The 22,198-nt window shown below is 41.0% G+C and overlaps 1 protein-coding gene across 1 annotated transcript in view; it reads left to right on the forward strand.

Moving 5' to 3' along the window:
• The first annotated feature begins 2,800 nt into the window (after nt 1-2,800).
• The window catches only part of CEP162 (centrosomal protein 162), an 86,968-nt gene continuing 67,570 nt past the window's right edge, over nt 2,801-22,198 (forward strand). Inside the window, exons 1-2 of the mRNA XM_067560746.1 lie at nt 2,801-3,245; nt 11,894-12,032. Of these exons, the coding sequence (XP_067416847.1) occupies nt 3,186-3,245; nt 11,894-12,032 (199 nt within the window). The 5' untranslated portion in view covers nt 2,801-3,185. The remainder of the gene's footprint in view (nt 3,246-11,893; nt 12,033-22,198) is intronic.

Raw genomic sequence — 22,198 nt, forward strand, 5'->3', positions numbered from 1 at the left:
GAGAGAGACACATCACTGGGTGGGGCAGGGGCGACTTTGCCTCGATAGCAATGGCAACCCCGGGACCAGCCGGTGATCCTTTCCTCACACGTGATCCTCTACGGGCCCGAGAGGGAGGCGTCACGTGACATACCCCCGCCGCGCTGAGCCTGGCCGTTGCTTTCGGGAGCTACGGTGGCCTGGGTGGGCCAGCCCTGTTTCCTTGGTAACCGCGCTGTCGCTTGAGAAGAACCTGCCGGTTTTTCAAGGAAAGCGGCTGCCGGCGGCTCGGCTCGGCTCGGCTCGGCCCGGGGCAGGTGGGTGGCCGGACGGGGGGCGGCAGCTGCAGAGGGAGCGGGAGGCTGCCGCGGAACAGGCCGGGTTTCGGGTCAGGCCACATCCAAGGGCCCGCCCGCCCGCCCGCCGGCACGGGAGCTGGGCTGTTACGCGGCCTGGCTGCCGGCCCTTGGTCAGGGGAACCTGCCCTCGCCCGGGGGCTCCGGCCTCCGCTTCTCCTCCGGGGGCCGTTCCCTGGTTCCCTGGTTCGGGGCGGCTGCAGCGTGCCCCGCCGCGGGGACCTGCCCTGGCGAAGTTCAGGGTGCTGGGTTTGGTCTGGGGATGGGGGCGGGCGTCACAGCCCAGCCGCAGCTGTCAAGCTTGGCTCCACGAGTGCACGGCTCGTTCTGGAGCACGAGGCCCGCCGTGGGGTGGGTCTAGTCTGTGCTGCGTGCACCTGCCCAGGAGGAGACTTGAATGTCTGAAACGTCACGGTTGCCCTCACCCCGGGGAGTAGAGAGGCGCCCCCCTGCCCACAGGGCGATCTCCGGGAGGGGCTCGTGACTAAGCTATCCCACCCTCCTTCCCTGATGTTCTGGGCCTGTTGCCTGCCTTCTGGGTACCCTGCAGGGCCTAGGCATCTATTCACCAGGACTGACAGGGAGATTCTGCTTCTGAGCCCTTGGGTCCTGTTGGAATGGTGTGTAAAGGCTGTAGATCGACTCAGCGTGCTGGATGGGAATCTTTTAAAAAGTGAAATAAGTAGGTAGGGCCAGATTTAGGCCTTGTTTACACTAGAAAGGTAAATCAACCTATATTAGTTTGACTTACAGCATGTCCACATTACTCTCCTTGGGTCGGTGGTGTGTGTCCTCACAAGGAGCACTTCCACCAATCTAAGAGTGGCAGTGTGTCTCTCAGCTCCCCTGGCAGCTCCCTGCCGAGACAGGAGCCCCACTGGCTCCTGGGCTACCAGCAGGCTACCTGGGGCTTCTCTGCTACCCAGCGGGAACCGGGGGAAGCCTCCAGGGGCTTCTCACCCTGGGAGAACAGGGTCCACTACCCTGGTTTCTTGCTCCTCTTCCGCCCGATCCCCACCAGGAGCTGGCAGCCTTATCATTTTCATGGCATCCTGGGCCTTCCCCACCAAGAGCTGGGGAAAGCTTACCAGGGCTTCTCCCCTCCCTACTGGGAGCAGAGGCTTCTTGCCCCACTCCCAACCTGGAGTGGGGTGCAGCTGTCATTGTCAATTTCAAGGCTCCAAGAATGATCCCTAACAGCCGATGTAAGGAATGCAATGTCTACACTAGCACTGTGTTGCCCTATCTATGCCAACATAAGCCCTATTGTGATATGGTGTTTGTATATATGGTTTGCAAAGCTCTTTGGGATCCTTCTACATTAAAGGCATAAATATAAAGTTATTTCTTATTAAGGGTGAAATTTATACACCTTTACGGAAAGGTGTAGCTTGATTTTAGTTAATAACTGGCATTACCTGGGAGCAAATGGTGTGGATGTCAACTGATTTTTTAAACGCTTTTGAAAGATAAAATATCAGATGAATTTTTATAAGATACTTTGTAAATACTTAGAAGAAATGCGTGTATTTATGTAATGCACAGGAAAATATGGTAAAATAAGTTTGACTCGTTTTTTCTTAGCAAGCTTACAAATAAGTATTCTCCACTTGCTTAAGCAGTTGATATAGATAGTAACATATTAAAATGGCACAGTTCACAAGACTCTTGGGTGAAAAAATATAAAATGATATTGGGTCATGTGTGTCATGGGAGGTAACATTCTTAATCCTTTTACTGTGTATTTCTGAGACTCTTTCCAAGTGATTGCATAAGGGTATCTTATTTAATTCAAAGACTGGGCAGTCTCTGCAGTAATTTTCTTTGGTGCTGCCAAATTGGATAATCTTTGGATGAATTAAGAGTTAAAGCAGGAAACAGTAATCAGTAGTCACCTGTCAAAATCAGTTTACTAGTTTGGTAACAGTTCTATGTTCTGAGAAGGATCTGTACTTGAGAAAGTTTATATTTAACAGTAAAGCCTTGTCTGCAAACTCTTAATCTATTTTCAATTTATTATAGCACTTCTCATTCTGAAGGATCCCAGAGTACTTCAGATCTGTGTGTGGCACCACTGAGAAAACAGCCATATTGAGTCTACAGGGTAACATCTAAAAATTACATAACATTGAGAGGATGGGGAATGTTTGCTGTCAAAACCAACACAAATTCTCCCTTCACAAAAAGCACTATTAGCTTTACAGTGTGAATTCAGAGCAGACGAATTTCAGTCTTTAAGAGCGAACCTGAAAGACTTCCACAGATTAAATCATTATTTATTTGTTATGTACCAGCAGTGTGCTCAGTGCTGGACAGACTATAAAGAAAGTCTCCCTGCCCCAGGATGTTCACAATCTTGGATAACAAACATAGACAGCAATTAAAATACGTACTTGCACAGCACTTGATTCTACATATTATAGATGCAAACCGATGTTTATGGTGTTTTCCCCTGTTATAAATTAAATATTTCATTCCTGATACAGTTAGTGGAAGAGCTGCATATTGAAGAGGAATATGAAGGATGAGAGGAAACTCCTATTTATTGACTTCACAAGGTTTAAGAGCTGAATCAATCCTATTGGTATTTAAGCCTATGGTTCTCAGGAATGTAGGCAATTCAGATGCGGTGCTTGGACCTTCCTTTGCAGTAAATTCAATATTTGGGGAAAATGTGGTCTAGTCTAGTCTTGGTAAACAACTTTTAATGTTTCCTCTATGAAAAGCTAGTGGGAAATCACCAGACTACTTTGGATTTCAAAAACACTGCCTTGTTAACTGCATTTTTTTTAAATTTTAGTATTTTCCAGTAATTGCACTGTTTTGGACGTTAAAATTGAACTGCTGACTATGGCTCATCGGTTTTCAAAAGAAGAACTAGATGAGCAGTTTGAACAGTTTCTGAAGGAGGTATGTTTACTTTTTACCATGAGATTGATTACATATCTTTTTTTACTCCATTAAAATGTGGAGAAACTTATAGTTGGGTATAGTAGAGCAGGAGGAACATAACACAGCTGAATTATGTTGAATAATTCTCTCAACTGTCTCTTTGGTTGCGATCTTGCAAAGACTTAGAGATCTGCTTCACTTAAAACATGCAAGTACTCCCAGTAAAGTCAATGGGATATCTTTGTGCTTAAAGTTAAGCCTGTGTTCATGTTTTTGCTGGATTGGGGCCTTAGATAGAAAGCTCATTTGCTACATTATTTTATGATTTGATTTATTGTGATTACGTTATTCAAGGTATTAAATTTGAGAGTCGCACTCAGCACTAGTAGTAGAGATTTAAAATTGATCTGCTTGATTTAAAATATACGGAATAAGATAATTAGCAACTTTTCCATATGTATATAAAATTGCATTTAAAATTATTTTCATCAAGTATTTTTCCTATATTATTTTTAAATATATAATTTTATTTAAAAGCTGATCTAAATTCTAATAAAATTCATTGCTATAAAATAAACCTAACAAAAGGGGAGCCAACAGTATTAGTTTGAAAGCTTTAGGCTGAAGGGTATTATCACTGATGTTACCCGGTGTTTTAGCTAAAGGTCACATCTATCCAAAAGTATCCAGATTTTCCAGACTTCGGATTCTGACAAATCAAAACACCATAAATCTACCGCCTTGTATTTCTTTTACTGAAGCTGTATCATGTAGTCTGTTACTTTCCTAGCATATGGATGAGAACAAACTTGTCTTAGGGTCAGTCCAGATAAGATGGAAATGATGCTAGTTAGTAGTGGGGAAACATCTGGAGGATTTGGCTGGGATTGTGTGCTCTGTTTATTGAGGTATGCCTGTCTATTGTCAAAACAATTAATTATGTCTCAGTATTTTACTAGATTCATCTCTGCTTCTGGTTAGCAACTCTGAGTCCCTCTTTGGCTGGCCAAGCAATTGTCGTCTCTTCTTTATGATGCAGAGCTTGCTACAGTTTCCATACATTTTTCTCTTCTAGGCTTCACTACTATAGTGTGTGTTGAGCACCCTTTAAGGACACTTGGAAGCTTTGGGTAATGGAAAATGTTTCCTTCTGCCTTTTAAGCAGGGAAGACTGTCAGCTCATTATACTATTGCTCTGCAGTGCTTCCAGTTTGTTTCTGAATATAGTTCAAAGCTTTTGTTTAACTTGTTCAAGGCCTTGAATGGTCTGGATGTGACTACCCTAGATATTGTCTGCCTTTTTCCCCATTGCCTTTTTTGGTAATTGAGATCTACTGGGGTGCAATTAGGGTTAATCTTTTGGGCTCTGATGGCTGGATTCAGGCATTGTGACTTTGGACTCCCTCTGGTTTATTGAAGTCTTAGTGTGGTGTCCATAAGAGCATGACGTGAGCCACACTTAGTTAGCCCCTTTTCTGACTAGTGTTGCAGCCATGGTGAATGGGACATATGTGATGTTGGATAGACCTGGCTAGTACAAGGAATACATCTCTATTTGGATAATATATGTTTATGTAATCTCAGTTTGGCATCCAAATCCCAAGACAGTGGGCACCAAGTAAAATGATACATCATATGTTAATATTTCAAACATTCATATAAGTAATTAAACTACATGGCAGAGTCACAGTAGTTAGGAGGCACCTTCTTACTGGAAGCTCTAAAGCTTTTGATTTTCAGCAGCTGGTTTCTATCCCTACCTGAATTGTGCAACTAGGAGGACTCCCTACAGCCCTAAAACTGGTGTAACGCCACTGAGCAGCACCGAATAAGAAAGATTGGAAAACTAAAATGACATTTTTGAACTTAAGGTACTCCATAGTTTTAAGGGCCAAATTCTGCTGTTTTTGACAACTGTGAATAAATAGTTACTACACTGAAGTTTTTAAATAGTGTTTGCAGTTATAGTAGCATTAGGTAGATGTTTTACTGCAGAAGTGTGGTGGTTTGGTTTTACTTTTTCAGAAGCTGATGGTTGTGGCTGGAGTTAAAGCTGTCTGTTTTATCAGGAGGCAGAGCCATATATTCTGAGTGAAAGAATGTGGAAAAGGCAAAATCTTAATTGTAAATTGCAAGGTTGCATGAGCACTAAATTAGTGATTTCCTGACTTTTTTATTATGGTGTTGTATGCCCTTGAACAACTTTACTTGGCTATCTGTGATGTCTTTTGGGGTAGATTTTCCTAAATTTTTAAGACATTTTATCAATTGTAGTTATTCAAATGGATAGCTACCAATGGTTGTATATGTATTTTTCTGCATATATTTTCACTTCCCCCATACAGTCCATTTCCTTGTGCAGGTTCCTCTGCACAGTTGTACTTATTCCCCATGTCCTACTGTAGAAGCCTGTTCTCTATTATCGTTATTGATATCAGTCTCAAAACCGCATTGGTTGTTGTGGCACCATCATTAATGAACAATCAACCAATTGTCTTCATCCCTGATGATTGTGTCAGTTTCTGAGTCTCCGCAAAATCCATTCCTGTCCACTCTTTTATGTTGTCAGTCCATCTCTTCTTCTGCCTTCCTCTTCTCTTTCCCTATACTGTCCCTTGGAGGATGATCTTGGATAGGCCAGATGATCTTGTTATGTGGCCATACCACTTCAGCTTGCACTTCTTCATAGTCGTCAGGAGATCTTCATATGACCTAGCACATTCGGTGATGATGTTCCGAACCTCTTCATTCGTGACATGGTTGAGGTAGGAGATGCCCAAGATTTTATGGAAGTATCTCATCTCCACTGCCTGTATTTTCCGTTTGAGTTCTGCCATAAGGGTCCATGTCTCGCACGCATATAAAAAAATGGAGATGACCAGTGCGTGCAGCAATTTCAATTTGGACTCCAGGGAGATGTTCTTGTTCCTCCAAATTGGCTTTAATTTTGCCAGTGCTGCTGTTTGTGCAGTTCTTGTCAGAATTTCTGCCTTTGATCTCTCATCGGTGATAATTGCCCCCAGATACTTGAACTGTTTCACTTTCCAGCTCTTGTTCACTGACAGTGATGTGTGAGTTGATTCCGTTATGATTGTTTGTCATTAGCTTAGTTTCTCTGCATTCATTTCCATGCCATACTTTGCAGAGGTTTCATCCAATTGTTTCACAAGGTTAGCAAGTTCCTCTTCGCTACCTGCCAGGCCATCAACGTAATCAGCGAATCGAAGATTTGAGATTGTTTTCCCCCCAATAGTGACTGTGCATATGTGATCTTCTAGGGCATCAGTCATTATGCGCTCCAGGTAGATGTTGAACAATGTGGGCGAAAGAAGGCAGCCTTGCCAGACTCCCAGCAGTGGTGTAAAACCACTCTCCTATTGTGCCATTGGCGAAAAGTTCGAGAACTGCACTGTTGGCCTTGGCATACAGTTCTTTAATGGTAAAAATGAGCTTACGACCAATGTTGTACTTCTCCATAGTTGCCCAGAGAGCTTTGTGCCATACTCTGTCAAATGCCTTCTTGAAGTCAACAAAGACATGGTAGATGTCCTGCTGGTGTTGTAAGTACTTCTCACATAAAACACAAAGGTTGAAAATCTGTTCTATGGTACTACTTCCAGTACGAAAGCCAGCCTGTTCTACAGCGATGATATTCTCCACTTGTGGCTTCAGTCTGTTCAGTATAACATTCATGATCACTTTGCTGGGATGGCTAATTAAACTTATAGTCCGATAGTTTTGACACAGTTGCAGGTTACCTTTCTTTGGCAGAGTAATGATTAATGACTTTGTCCTTGTGGAGGGCCACTCACCAGTCTGCCAGATCTTGTTGCAGATCTTGGTGAGTACATCTATTACTCTTTCTCCTCCGAATTTCATCAGTTTGGCTGAGATGTTGTCAGTACCTGTAGCCTTTCTGTTCTTAAGTGATTTCACAGCAACCTTCACTTCTTCATGCAGTATTGGAAAATCCTCCTCCTCCGTTGAATCTGGGCCATCTAGGACACTAGGATCTCCATTTGTCTGATGGTTGTACAGATCAAAGCAATAGTTTGTCCACCTATTGATGATGTCCCTTTCTTCTGTGAGACTGTTCCCTTCTTTGTCGGGAATTGAGTTGGCTTTGGTCCATCTTTCCTTCATCAGATCTTTTATAACCTGTGGGGCCGAGGACTGTTCTCTATTAGCCCCCTATAAACAGACTAGGTTGCTTCTAAACCCCCACCCCATTCAACTGCTTCCTTCCATTCCCCCACAGAGTTTCTCTCCTCAATATGTTTCCCCCATCCCTAGTTCCTATCAAGCCTCTCTCTGCACATTGAGAAAACTGACTCGAGCTATATCCGCGTTTCTTACAGAGATTTCTATGTCACATAATATATGGGGAGTGTTTCCATGCTCAGCACTCCAGTTGCTTTGCTTGAGGCTTCATGACAACTGCAGGTGGAGCTCTAAAGAGCCATAGACTGATTATTGCTGCTTTACAGTGATACTCGTGAGCAGCTGAAAAGAGAGATTGTTTCAGAAAGGAGAGGTTTATTCACTTAATTGGAAAACCTGCAGAGTATTGTTAAAAGACTAATACTACGTATTGAGGGAATCCTGATCCTTTTGAAAGGTTGTGTGTATAAAATAATGTGTATAATACTAGCTTGTGCGAAGAAATATAATAATAAAAAAAACTAATGCAAAAATTTCAAAAAAACAGTACTTTGATGTATATCATTAAATGACTGGAATGCTCTTGCTCTGTGAAGTGTTAAATGCCAAGTCACTTATACATCGGCTTAGTTTTACTGCTGTGTGTTGTGCCATTGACAATGGACTGCTTTGTGGTAGTAAGTTAAGCAAGTACTTAAATTATTTCAGGATAGGTGCCCAAACACCTAAAAATTGATCTGACTTTATACATGTTTTTTAAAATAAACTTTTTTTAGCTGTCTGTTAACTAATTAATAAGGACCATTATTGTTTAGTGGGAAATAAAATAATTGAATCTGCTTGATGACTCTACCTTCTCAATATTTTTGAGAGGCAACATTACATTTTTTTAGCCATCAAAACTAGTATTGAGAATTCACTGTTTGGAAAAAAAAAAATTGTAGATTTTTTTTTTTTTTTAAATTTTGTTTTTGTCTTTCTTTTTAATTTTTCAGTAAGTTTGGTGATCAGACAAATGTCATACTGGGGGAAAACATGTTGTAATTTTTGTGTAAAAGTTTTCTATTCCAGGTGTTACTTTACTATTTGCAGTTGACAAGATGGCTGGACGTAGAAAGTTTCCAGATCTGAATCAAAACATCTGGGGGTTTCAGTTTCTTCAGTTATGATACTCCAAGGAGTATCAGCATCATGCATGTCCTGCTTGCTGAGTATAGAATACAGTTAATCATAAAAGAAACAGCAAGAGATAACAGAACTTGCATCAAGCACCTGTCAGTAACTCCCAGCTAAAGAGAGGCACTCAGTCCTTGTGGAACAGTGTTACTATGGTACTTGTGTTATGACCAGAATAATGAAATTATTTTGACTTTGTTATTTAAAGGACATATATTAAAAATGTAAACCTGTGTTTTATTCTGTCTGGTGAGCAATTCAGACAAAAGAGTTTACAGTGTATGTTGGCATTTTTTAGCTGTATAATTTACTAGTTTTTTATTATGTTGCTTAGTATTCATGCTGCAGGACTTTCAGTACTTATATTTTCAATAGACTCAGAAAGAGAATCTTTTATACTTTTATTTTTGTAAACTTATTTTTTTTAAATTGTTCAGAAATGATGGGTTTTGGAGATGTTGGTTAGAGTACTGTAATATTATTATCTTTGTGGATCTGTTCCTTTTGTTAGAGGTTAAAAGATCGTTAATTTTAGACATGTTTTTTATGGATGTTCTCAGCAGGACCATGTCAGCTTGTTTAGATCTTAATATATGGGTGGCTTCATAATTATTAAGTTGATTAAAGTATCAAGGTTGCACTGTTAAAAGGACCAGCAGTCTAGAAATATAAATATAAACATTAAGGTTTCTGCAATGGTGTTAACTTGCCTATATGACACATCCTGTATGCTTCATGGTATATTTAACAACATAAGCAATAATATGCAGTGTTAAGCTACATAGTTTGGAGAGAAAAATAGGAATAGAAAATACAGTAGTATCCACTGTATCTGGGGGAACCTCCACTTCTTGCATTTCTGGCCTTTGCTGACTCTTACAACTGTATAAATTAATCATGGCTATAATTTCTTTTCTTTTTTTGCATTTGGCTTCTTAAGTTTGTTTTAATGGATTTTTAAAAAACCATTATTGGCTTAGTTTCTCATATGAGAATATAAGGTAGCACGTAAAATCCACACTGCACTGACTCAACTGATTGGGTTCAGTGCAGAGGGAGTGTATTGTGGAACTACTTGAGGGTAGCAGTGATAAGAGAAATTCATGCAAATGAGGTTCTGATGGAGATAGGCATACGTGGGGCTTCTTATGCCTTCTGCTCCTCTCTCTTCCCCCCTCTCAGCATCTGAAGAGTTCACTGTGGCCCTGATTCTGCTATAATTTCCCCAGAGCTGTCCTGGGCATTGGAGGAAAGGAGAAGTTGGATCTGTGGGAATGAGTCATGTCTCTAGTTCAACACTGCCTTGCTACCTGGTAGAATGGCTGTGGGTCTGTCTTCTCCCCACCTCTTACCAGTTATCTCAGTAGGAGTTCAGAACTTTGCTCCAGTGGGCTGGCAGGCTCTGAGTTGGACCTACCAGTCAGAATCCCTATGGCTGACTGTTAGTCTTGCATGGACACCAACTTGATAGTTTGTGAGGAACTGCTCAGGCATACTGCCTACCTGACTTAATTCTCAAGAGCATGGAAAGTACAAAGTGGAATTCTGAATTCTGCCCACTATCAGAGAAGTGCTGCTCAGAATACAAAGTCATCTTTTTCTGTGATCTGGAGGGATGTGGTCAGGAGTTGGCCCAAGTTTTTTCTTTTAAAATAATTACTATACATAGGTTCTTACACAGTCACAAAAAATAAAATAAAACTCTGCTTACATTGTTCATTTGAATATGCATGCTACTGAGTAGGTGATCTTTGCACCACCAAATAGACTCAAACATCAGTGCTAGAAATATAGTACACAGTACGCCATATCCTAGTATAGTCATTGTTCTTTTGTACAACTTTATGCTACAAATATGAAAAGCCAAAAAGGGATGGACTGTGTGGGATTAAGGGAGGCTCCTGGACAACTCTACCAAAAGATTATGGATTAATTTTCAGTCATGTTGAAAACACAATGGAAATGTTTCATTGTGCCCTTTTAATAATAGTCTGATCCTCAATTAAAAATATAAACTAAATCCAGAAAAAATGGAAAAGTAATTACATTTGTAAACATCTGGAAGAAAGTAGAGTTACAAGTAACAGCTATCATGGATATGTCAAAAACAAATGCCAAACCAACCTAATTTCCTTCTTTGGCAGAGTTACTGGCCTAGAGAATAGTGGGGGAAGCTGTAGACATGATATATCTTGATTTCTAGTAAGGCTTTTGACACATGACATTTTCATTAAGGAAACTGGGAAAATATGGTCCAGATTAAATTTCTATAAAATGGGTGCAAAACTCATTGAAAAAGTGTACTCAGAGTAGTTATCAATGGTTTGCTGTCAAATTGGGGGGTATCTATCTAGTGAGGTCTGGCAGGGTCTGTCCTGGATCCAGTACCATTCAGTATTTTCATTACATGGATAATGGATTGGAGAGTGTGCTCATAAAAATTGCTGATGACTCCAAGGTGGGAGGGGTTTAAGCACTTTGGAGGACAGGATTAGAATTCAAAATGACCTTGACAAACTGGAGAATTGGTCTGAATTCTACAAGATGAAATTCAATAAAGTGCAAAGAACTCCACTTAGGAAGAAAAAAATCAAATGCACATCTATAAAATGAGGAATAATTGGCTAAGTGGTAATACTACTGAAAAGCATCTGGGGGTTGTAGTGGGTCACAAATTTAATGAGTCAACAGCGTGATGCAGTTGCGGAAAGGGCTAATTTAATTCTGGGTTGTATTAATGGGAGTGTTGTTTGTAAGATACAGGAGATAATTGTCCTGCTCTGCTCTCGGCACTAGTGAGGCTTCACTGGAGCACTATGTCCAGTTCTGGCTGCCACACTTTAAGAAAGATGTGGACAAATTGGAGCGAATCCAGGGGAGATCATGAAAAATGATTAAAGGTTTAGAAAATGTGTGACCTATGAGGAAAGGTTAAAAAACTGGGGTATGTTTGGTCTTGAGAAAAGAAGACTGAGGTGTGATGTGATGGGTCTTCAAATGTGTTAAGGGCTGTTTATATATAAGACAGTGATCAATTGTTCTCTGTGTCCACTGAAGAAATAATGGGCTTAAACTACAGCAAGGGAGGTTTAAGTTAGAAAGGTTTTCCTCATACCTAACTATGAGGATAGTTAAGCTTAACTGGAGGTTTTTAAGAACAGGTTAGATAAACACCGCTCAGGGATGGTCTAGGTATATAGGGTCCAGTCTCAGCTCGGGGCTCGACAAGATAACCTCTTGAGGTCCTATCTAGTCCTACATTTCTGTGATTCTAAATCACATCAAAATGTATGCAGAACTATTTTTAATTCTGTGTACGTCTGATTCAGTCTCTTTCAGATGATTCATTTGGAAATTCAAAGAAAAAATCCACCATTCTTGAGACACTAGGGCAGCCCAGGAAAAAGGAATTGAAAAAGAAAGATCCTGTGCCATGGTGGATATCTGAGGATGATTCTGATGATGGCGGTAAATACTGTGAATTTCTGCATAACTTCAATTCTTTTGACCACAGGGTGTCAGTCAAGATCTTTCTTTTTTCATATTTTTTTGCATCCAGAGGAAAGCTGGTAATGTGAGTGGTAGTTCACAATTGTTTACAATATTTTTTTAGCACACCAGCAAGTAATGTTTGCAGAATATAAAATGAAATGAATTCATTAAACTCTTTTTATTCAAATCTTTATTGGAAAGAAAATTCAAAGTAGTGAATTATATGTATTGTACTGTGTTTACTTTTTGGTTAGCTTAAAGTTAATAAAATATTGAGATGCCCTTATGTCAGATGAATAAATTCTGAATGACAAAAAGATGACACATTATTAGAAAATATAGGGTATAAATTAGACCTACCTAAATATTAATAGTGGTCACAATGTCATTAGTAATGCATAATTTTCTCTTACTCAATATCTATAGATCAGAGAGGAAAAAACTTAAACAATTTTGAAATAATAAGAGTTCTGTATTCATGATCGTTATACTTGCAGCTATTCCTTTGATAGAGTGAGGAGAAAAAAATCACAACAAAAGCAAAAACTTGCTATCATTTTCCCATCTTCAGTAAGTTGGAAGTTTTTCATAGACCTGTAGTGTATTGGTGAAACCTGTAGACTGGCGGGTCTGATGATCTCTCGTGCAGTAACTACCTTGATCGCATCCTCCTACAAGAAAATATATATTAGTTGCAAACCTTCACCTCAACTTCCTGACTCAGTCTGGTTCCCCAGTGATCAGTAACTACCTAGGGAGCCAGCTTTCAAAGGGTGATTGCCACTCACTTTTGCATAGTGAATGGGGGCTCTTATTTTCCTGATCCATTGCAGGAATGTAAGGGTGAACTCAGCAGAAAGTTCCAGGAAGTATCCACTGGAAGTTATGCAGATGCTGCTGATCATCTCAGGTTTCAAGAATGGGAATTCTGTCCCATTGATCTGTGGTCATAATCCAGTCCCAAAATACTACATATTTACTTAATCCACAAATACAACATGCAACCCTGAACTCAGCAAGTGTCTGGCTGTTTTCTGATGAGCTCCATGAGTTGTTCATCTTGATCTCTGGCTTTTCACAGGTATTACTGGAAAACTCTATCTCAGATGTTTCCCAATAGCTTTTCAAAAGCTCTAAGAGAGAACTCTCTTGCTGAGCAAGGAGTGCAAGCTGAGCATTCCACCTGGCCACTCTTTTTCGCAAAAAGGGTTTTGAAAGGATGTTAGCTCCAGGGGATTTAAAAGCATTTCTCAAGGGATTACAAAAGTTTGACCTCTTCTCTCTCAGTTCCTTTTGGGATCCTTAAGATAACCCACAAAGCCTTTTGAAACTTTTCTGAAGCCACTACTGGGAGCTGCATGGGGAACTGTGGAATAGATAATCAGAGAACAGTGCAACCAGATGATGTAGAACAGCACAAATCAGCAGTTACTATGGATGCACTGAACCATTTCTTCTTAAACTAATTCTATCACACTGGTTCAACTAAGAACAGTTCAGTTCTCTAGAGTAGATGCCATCTTAAAGCCCAAGTTGTAGAACAGGCAGCTAGGTATAAATCTTTATAAACTGAGCAGATTTGATCTGAATGCATTGAGATACAATAAACTTGGAGACCCACCAAGCAATTTTAGGGTCACTTTTAAGAGTAGAACCTTGCTTAAAAACTGGAAAATAGTAGGTAATCTAGGCCAATTTTGCCAATATAGAATCTTTCATACAATGTGTGCTGGATCCTGGCACACACTTTGGGCTCCTTGTTTTAATCCTGCATTGTAAAGAGGCCATAAAGTTCTTCTAACTGGGCAGCTGGGCATTACCCTGGCGTAGGGGAATTTCTTGGTGACGTAAAGCAGTGCATCTGTCTCTGTCTGATCTCTCTCTGAGTATGAAACCATGTTTAGTGCAATGAGCACTATGAGACAGGAAGTTAAAGGTTGAGGGTGCTCTAGTTTGCACAGGAGGCTGAACTGGCCCCACTATCTGTGGAAATCAGGGAGCACAGAGGTGACTTACTGCCACCTTTCTACCCTACCCATTCCTGTGTCCTTTGTCAAGTGTAGGTTCAGCAAGATCCAAGGATCTAGGCCTTTCTCATCCAAGATCCAAGGATCTAGGCCTTTCTCCAGGACGTCGTTATTTTATGCAACTGAACAATCTCTGAGCAATACTTCAGTACTAAATTCCTGCAAGGAATAAGTTAAATGAGTGACCTAGTTTCCTGTCTTCTATTGTCTTGCAACTCTGCTATTCACTTATTAACGTGCAGCATAAGGAACAAAGTAACGGTTAGCATTGCTGAAAAATAAATTCTATTGCTACAAATGTGGGAATAAACTTTGAATTTAACTTCTCAAGTCTAAACCTAAAGTTCCATGAAATTCTGCAGAGCTTTGTGTTCCCTTAGGCCTGATCCTGTAGTTCATTTGCAGACAGAACTTTTGTTAAAGTCTACCGGAGGTACCTGCATGAGGTCTGCAGCATTAAGCTTGTAGTATTTTAGGCACTCTGCTAATTGTGTTATTTCTTTCAAAGTGATTGTCAAAAGTATTTTGTCAACATGAAGCAAACAAACTTGTATGCAAATCTGTAGGAGTCTTAGTCTTTCTGTCTCATTTCATGTAGTGTAAATCTGTTGTCTGATTATCTTTTCCTAGCCCTCTTATGAAGGAAAGGCCCTGATGTTGAATTTAGTATAAAATAATAAGCAATTAAATTGGTTTTCTATATTAATTATGGAAACTAGAAGATACAGTGGTTTCCGTTGATTGCTGTTTGGTTGGCTGAAAAGCAAAATAATGGAAATAAAACTTGTAGCATCTGTATATTTTACATTTTATCTCATCTTCTTTCGGCTTTAAACTAAGGTTGAATTGGTTTGTGGACTATGTTTCTAACTGTTGACTTTCATATTTGGTAAATAAGAAACTGCCTCTATTCCTATGGGATGTTTTTTGTTGTTCCCCTTGGATGCATTTGATTCTAGTTAATCACATAACCCTTCTAGTTCTTTTCACCATCTTAGTGATAAAACAAAAAGCATGATAAGAATTTCTGTCTATTCTGTGTCCAGCTTGTCTATTCTTGCTGTCTGTCTTATTTCTCAAGATCCTCAGACAAGATTTTTCAAACTTGAGAAAGAGGAAAAAAAGTAATGGAAAATAATGATGAAATAGCTGGAATTAATGAACAGAAGATGACTCGTTCAATTTTCCAGTCTGGTACTTGATTTAATCAAGTTTTCTAATTGCAATTGCCAAAAGTAACTAGGGAAACTGTAGACTTTATAATGTGGCAATAGTGTAGTTGGGTAACAATGTCATTTTTCTTTAGAATACACTTAATAGTTTGGCCAAATATGGAAAATCCCTGTGTGTGTGACTGGCATAGAAATCATGGAAGAACTTGTGTATGTATCACTCTCTAGCTATCTGTAAAATGAATATAATAAATTTACATAAGTTCAAAGGTTCTAATCCAGCTGGCATTTTGCATATTTTTATGGGCCTGCTTCTGTGCCACTTACTCATGTTGCGTAATAGGTTACCACATGAATAGTGCCATTGGAGCTGCACCAGCATAAAACTGCTGTAACCGAGGAGTGAAGAAGAATCAAGCAGTTTATTTCTAAGGTCTAGATTGTATCTTTAGGCATAGCCCTATGCAAGGAGCAGCATTTTGTTATGCCAAAGTAGGAAGAGTCTGTTGCTCTGAGTTGCAACTTATGATAAATGGACCATGGCATTTGTGTGTAAATAATAATGGCAACGAGTAATTGGCAAGTAATAAGCTAAGTCCTTGCCTACACTAGACAGATGTACTGCTTTGATTATTTCCAGAGGGGTAGCCGTGTTAGTCTGTATACAGCAAAAACAACGAGAGTTCTGTGGCACTTTAAAGACTAACAAATTTAATTTTAGCAGGCATAAGCTTTCGTGAGGCAGTTGAAGCAGTATAGCCCATTAGTATGGACACACTTATACTAATAAGAACATGCGAATGGCCATACTGGATCAGATCAGTGGTCCATCTAGCCCAGTATTCTGTCTCCTGATAGTGGCCAATGCTAGGTACTTCAAGAGGAATTAACAGACTAGGTAATCATCAAGTGATCCATCCCGTTCCCCATTCCCAGCTTCTGGAAATCAGCACCTTTTTTTTTTGCACCAACTTAGCTACTTCTGTATGGGAAGAGGAATAACTATAAATCACCTTTGTGCTGGCGTAAATACCACCACTGTAGGGCTTATGTTGATATAGCTATGTTATGAAAATCACAACCATAACTGACATAGTTATATCGGTAAAGTGTAGATGGTGCCTAAATGTGGTTTTGATGTCAAAATCAAACCATTTCACATACTGTCTATAGTTCAGGAGGCCACAATAAGTGAAGTGTTTGTTGCATGGTCCTCTGAGTAGTGTTTGATGGCTCCCCAATTTTACAGGAAATCTCTCTCCTTTACACATCTAGTTTCCAAAATGATCATTGTTGTTCTGTGTTTGATCAACCTTATGCACATTTGATGAACTGTAAAGCATCTTGGTCTGGGAGATACAAGCACTAAAAACTGAAGAAATTTCTCAAGCTATAATGGCAAAATTTGGGGACATGGGAAATGAAATCTATTTTTTTCTTTTAAAAAGAAAAGAAAAGGAAGTTGAAAAGGGATGTCTTGTTAGTGAGTTGATATAATGAAAGGATATTGTCAACTCTCTTATCCTGGGAATCATAAGGTCTGGTTTAATTTCCAGTGGTGCCACTGACTCACTGTTGACCAGAACCAAAGCCCATCAAAGTCAACGGAAAGGCTGCCATTGTCTTCAGTGGACTTTGAATAAATTCCTATGAGATTTTAGGCAAGCTGTAGATTTACAACTCTTATCATCAGGATATTGAATTATCAAGGCTATTACTACTTTTTCATCACAGCTTTTTCACTGCTATGTTACTTCAACAATTCCAGATGCTTTCTTTGAAAACTGGTAATACAAAACTTGCTTTATTGTTGGCATAGCTATATTAGTATTTGTTTTCTTCAGACTGGATAGTCTGACACCCGCCTTCCATTCATGTTAAAATAAAACTTTTGTATAAGGTACATTGTAAGTAACAGCTGAATCCATTAAAAAGAGAAAATAGTATATTTATAAAATTGCCACAAACAATTATTACGGCTAATGTATTGTACTTTTACATTTTTGGTAGCAGCTATAAAATAGGTCGAAAATAGTTCAACCTGCAAGAAATAATCAGGTGTTTTTCCAGTGTTGTAACTTAAATTCTCATGACTTATTTTTCTCTTTACTCTCTGTTCCTTTATACCTAAATATTCATGAATGTTGTGTGTGAACCTAAAGTCGTTTTGTGCAAAACCTTTTTCCAGTGTGTCTTGCGGCAAGGCAATGGCTAAATACGGTATACTGGAAAAATTCCATAAGGCCAAGAAAGATGCATATTTAAACAAAGAAGGAAATGCCACTTCTGACATTTCAAGGCAGTTGTGAGAGTAACATGCTTACTCACCTACACTATCCTGTAGGTGACTTTTTAAAAAAAATAAAAAATAATTTGTTGAAAATTTTTTGTCCAGTTATAAAATAAAATAAAATAAAATTTTAAATTAAATAAAATAATGCAGCCTTTTTTGGATATAGGCCTATTGCCGAATACAGTTGAAATTCAAAAGCTGAAATTCAGCATGAAAATAGTCCTTGTTGAGAAATAGTTCACTGCCTTGTTCTAAAGGAAGTTGATCTTGATTTGGCCATTTAAAGAGGCTTTGAAAATTTACATATAGCACATGTGCAATCCTCTTTTCTTGTTGTGTTTTTAAGTGTATTAAACCCCTGTCCCGCATTGAGAATCAAGTAGGCAAGCCTGCATTTAATTCAGTGGGGGTATCCTGTGGGCACTAGTGTCCACTTGAATGGTTCTCAGTGCAGAGCTGCAGTATTGTCAATGGTAAGCATTCACAAATCTTGTCAGACTCCCAAAATCGTGAGATTTTAAAAAATAATAAACGTTGGGGTCTTCTAGTTTTCTCCTCAGTTTTAATTCTTTAGTGTTCATGTATTCAGGCTTTTGTCTGCAACCATGATGGATAGAAACTTTATTTTTAAATGAAAGCTTATAGTCTCAGTAATTACATGACTCCAGGTGCTGGGGGTTTAAGAAAAACATCAAATATTGTGAGACTTGCAAAAAAAATTTGCAAGAGTTGGCAATGGCAAGATTAGGGCCTAAGTGATCACCTACGACTGAATAGTTCATTTCAACAACAAACAAATAACAAGTTCCTTTGATCCTGGTCCAGCAGTGCCCTTAAGCAAGTCCCATTGAAGTCACTGCAACCACTCACATGCTTAAATGCATGATCTTTATTCACAGGGTGAGTCCAAACTGGCTTGGATGTGCTCTGAACATTGTGGGAAACCCAAGATCTGTTAAATAGGGTCCTTCTCCAGTATCAGCACAGAATCCCCCATGGTGTAAAGGAATGTGTATGGCACTAGGAGCTGCTGAGTTATTTGTCAACCTCCTTCCATCTGACTTTGTAATATTTACTTAATTATGCCTCACCATTTCTGTCCCATAAGATGGTCAGATATACTCCCATTTTCCAGATGGGGTAGCTGAGACACAGAGCAATTAAATGACTTGTTTAGGGTCACATAGGAAGTTTGTGGTGGAGCTGGGATCAGATCCCTTATTTCTGTTGTTGTAGACCCATATCTTGTCAACTGGATCAGTCTCTTTTAAACAGATTGCTTCAGAAATCAGGCTATTCATGCCTGCACTTCTGTACAGCACTTTGAGAATTATAGATGGAAAAACTTCCATACGAGAGTAAAGTGTATTTTAGCCATATTTTTCAGATAACGTAATTAAGGTCCGTAAATAGGAGCCACTGTGACCTAGTTAGGCATTGACCTCAAATAGAAAAGACTTCAGTTCTATTACTTGCCCTGACATTTATTTGCTATATCAGTTAACTTCTCTGTGCTTCATTTTCCTCATCTGGAAAATAGGACTATTTGCCCAGAGTGCCCATTATAATATGATTGAGTGTTGAATATGTAAAAATATAATTTTCCTTTGCGTATAAAGTATGGTTGTTGGCCACATTTTACTGGAGTATTTTAGGCACAGAGAGGATAAATGACTGTCTAAGAAGCATTCCAGGGAGGGGGTAGTAAAGTGTGTTATAACCAGCAGGATATGTTCAGCATCCCACAGGTCCTAGTTAGGGCACCTAAATAAGTGGTCAGATTTTCAGAAAGAGTTGAGCTACGTTGCTTTCAATGGGAGCTTCTGCGTGCTAAGCACTTGTGAAAATCTGGTCCTGTTTGCGTACATAATTAATTTTAGCTTTGCTATGAAGTGACTTGTCCCAAGAATATCTCCAAACTGCTTTGAAAAGCTTTCCAAAGTATTTTTAGGAAGCCCTTTCCTCTTCTGCTACTGTAATACAAATAAATAATAGTGAATAGCATGATGGACTGGTATAGGTGCTTAAAATTTTATTACAAATTAGGTCTCAATTTTGCAATGAGATCTGTGTGGGTGGATCCCAGTCCCTTCAGTGGGATTCTTTGTAGGTGCAGAGGTGTACTCTTGCATATCCAAATGCAAGGTCAGGACCTTTAATTAAAAAAAAAAAAAAGTCTATCGACTGTGAGTCATAAAAAATTTCACTGTAAATACTATTGCTATTAGTACAGTTAAATATATAGCATCTGGTAATGTATTATTTTGTCTGTATATGTCCAGCTAGAAATAAACAGATGACTTTCAAATCAGTTGTGAGAGGAGGGGGGGAATCTGTACACTTAAGTCAACTGAAATTAATGGAACAATTCCTATTGACTTCACTGGGTTTTGGAACCAGGCTGTATATTTTGCATAAGTTGTTTTTTGAATTTTTTTTTAAAGGAAGTTTAACAATGTTGTAAAGAGAGTATCCCAATATTTAGGATTTATTAAGACAGTTTGAGGGTAAGCCACTGGAAAAACAAATTACTTTCACTTCTACAAAAGAGAGATGATAAAACAGAAATAATGAAATATGTACACAAGTAACACAAGTCTGTGGAGCAGGATTATCTTCCCAGACTTTTCCCACAGTGCTAAGGAGATGGAAACTGGCCCTATCTCTGCTGCTGAAGTTTCTTCAAGGAGGGGAGAAATTTTTGAAGAGGGCAGAGCCAGCATAGCCAGTTTTTACACCATTTTCTTCCACAGTCCTTGCCCGGAAGTATTGGGGGCGAAGAGGAATGTGGCTAGAGCATGCTGTGCTCTGATTATCCCCAGCTGGTGGGCTGTTCCAAGCTGGCACAGTATTTGGGGTCTGGCTGGGTAGAGAATTAGAGAGCTAAATGTAGCTCTTTACGCAGCAGAGAATCTGGCCCTAAAAGTGTATTTCATTGAGAAACAGCTTGTTCTTCTTTGAGTGCTTGCTCATGTCCATTCCACTATTCATGTGTGCATGCCTCCATGCGTGGTTACCCGGAACTTTTTTCCCCTTAGCAGATCCTGTAGGGCCGGCTCTGGCACCCCCTGAAGCCCTGCACACATGCCACGGTATATGAGGCGCTGCCGGCTCTACGCCCCCTCAGTTCCTTCTTTCCACCCATGACGGTTGCTGGAACTAGCCTTGCTCGCAGCAAGTACTATTCCCCTTGTTTGAACTTGTTTGATATTCTAAATTATTCTATTAGTTAGTTAAGTAGTTGTTAAGTGTAGTTAGAGATAAGGCAAGTCCCTGCGGGGACTTAAAGCGGCCGGGCCATTCCCTGTTCGTCAGGATTCAAGCCATCTGCCTCCTGCGGGAAGGTCTTCCCACTCAGCGACTCCCACGACCGCTGCCTTAAGTGCTTGGGGGAAGCCCACAGGAAAGAGAAATGTAAGATCTGCAGGGCTTTTAAACCAAGGACTCAGAAGGACCGAGAGATCCGGTTGAAAGCCCTGTTAATGGAGGCAGTGCTCCGCCTGGCATCCGAGCCGGCCCGCTCCACCTCAGCACCGAGCGTGACCTCGGTGCAGAGTGCACCACCGGCACCGGCCTCAACTCGCCACTGCGCATCATCGCCGGCACTGAAGAGGAAGAAGCAGCGGGCAGAGCGCGGACACTCCCCTGTGCCAGTGGTACAGGCAGGGTCGAGTACAGAGATGCAGTGGACCTGGCCCGTTGTGTCTTCTCCGGGGCCTGCATCTCTGGTTAGGGAACTTCCCCCGACTCCTGGGAGTGGAAGAGTGCTCCTGCAGATGCCATCGACACTGGAGGCTTTTCAAGCGGCAAGAGTCTTGTTGGCCTTGCCTACGCCACCTCTGCCCCCCCTCCACCAAGTGAGAAGGGGCCAGTGTCACGGGGGAAACTCACGTTGGGTCCCCCTGTATGGCGGTGGAGATCCCCAGTACGGGGAGGAAGATCTCCCGCTGGATGGTCTCCGAGGGTAGAGCAGAGCCGCTCCCCCAGCAGTCGCTCCAGGTCGGCGTCGTCGAGCTGACCTGCTCTGACACAGGACGTGGAGTCTCCCTCGGCGCCGATGTCGATCCTCGGCACTGGAGGCAGCGCATGCCAGGAGGCAGCACCAGTCAAGGTCTGCCAGGCGGCACTCGGACAGCTCCCCTTCCAGATCCCCGGCACCGAGGAGTTCGCCCACACCGAGGCAGCACAGAACTTGGTCGCCATCGGAGGACCCGGCACCGTGCAGTCCATGATGCGGAACCCAGTGGCACTGAGGAGTTCGGAGCGGCGCTGACCTCGGTCACCGAAGGTGTCTGCAGGGCCGCAAGCACGTGGCAGAGGAAATCATCGGTACTGAGATGACGCTCCGGTACCTCTAGCTCTTCAGAGCGCTCCTCCGTTAGTTGACACCGTGCACAGTGACGGAGGCAGTCCTCATCGTCCTCCAGGTGGGAGGCATCAAGAGGGTGGTCCCCGACACAGAAGGGCGCCCGGAACCGAGGACATACACAGCACTGCTAGTCTAGTGACTCGGGGTCTCCCAGGGGGGACAGTCGTCGGGAGAGCCGATGCCCCCACAAAGCATCACAGCCTGTGGCACAGTCAGCCCCGGGTTGGCCCCAGGGTCAATGGCTGCAACAATGGCCTTATTGGGCCCCATGGGGTATCCAG

The sequence above is a fragment of the Emydura macquarii genome, unplaced genomic scaffold (genome assembly GCF_026122565.2).
Source record: "Emydura macquarii macquarii isolate MOO-44397 ecotype Brisbane River unplaced genomic scaffold, CSIRO-AGI_Emac_v2 contig_2297, whole genome shotgun sequence".
Taxonomy (NCBI): Eukaryota; Metazoa; Chordata; order Testudines; family Chelidae; genus Emydura; species Emydura macquarii.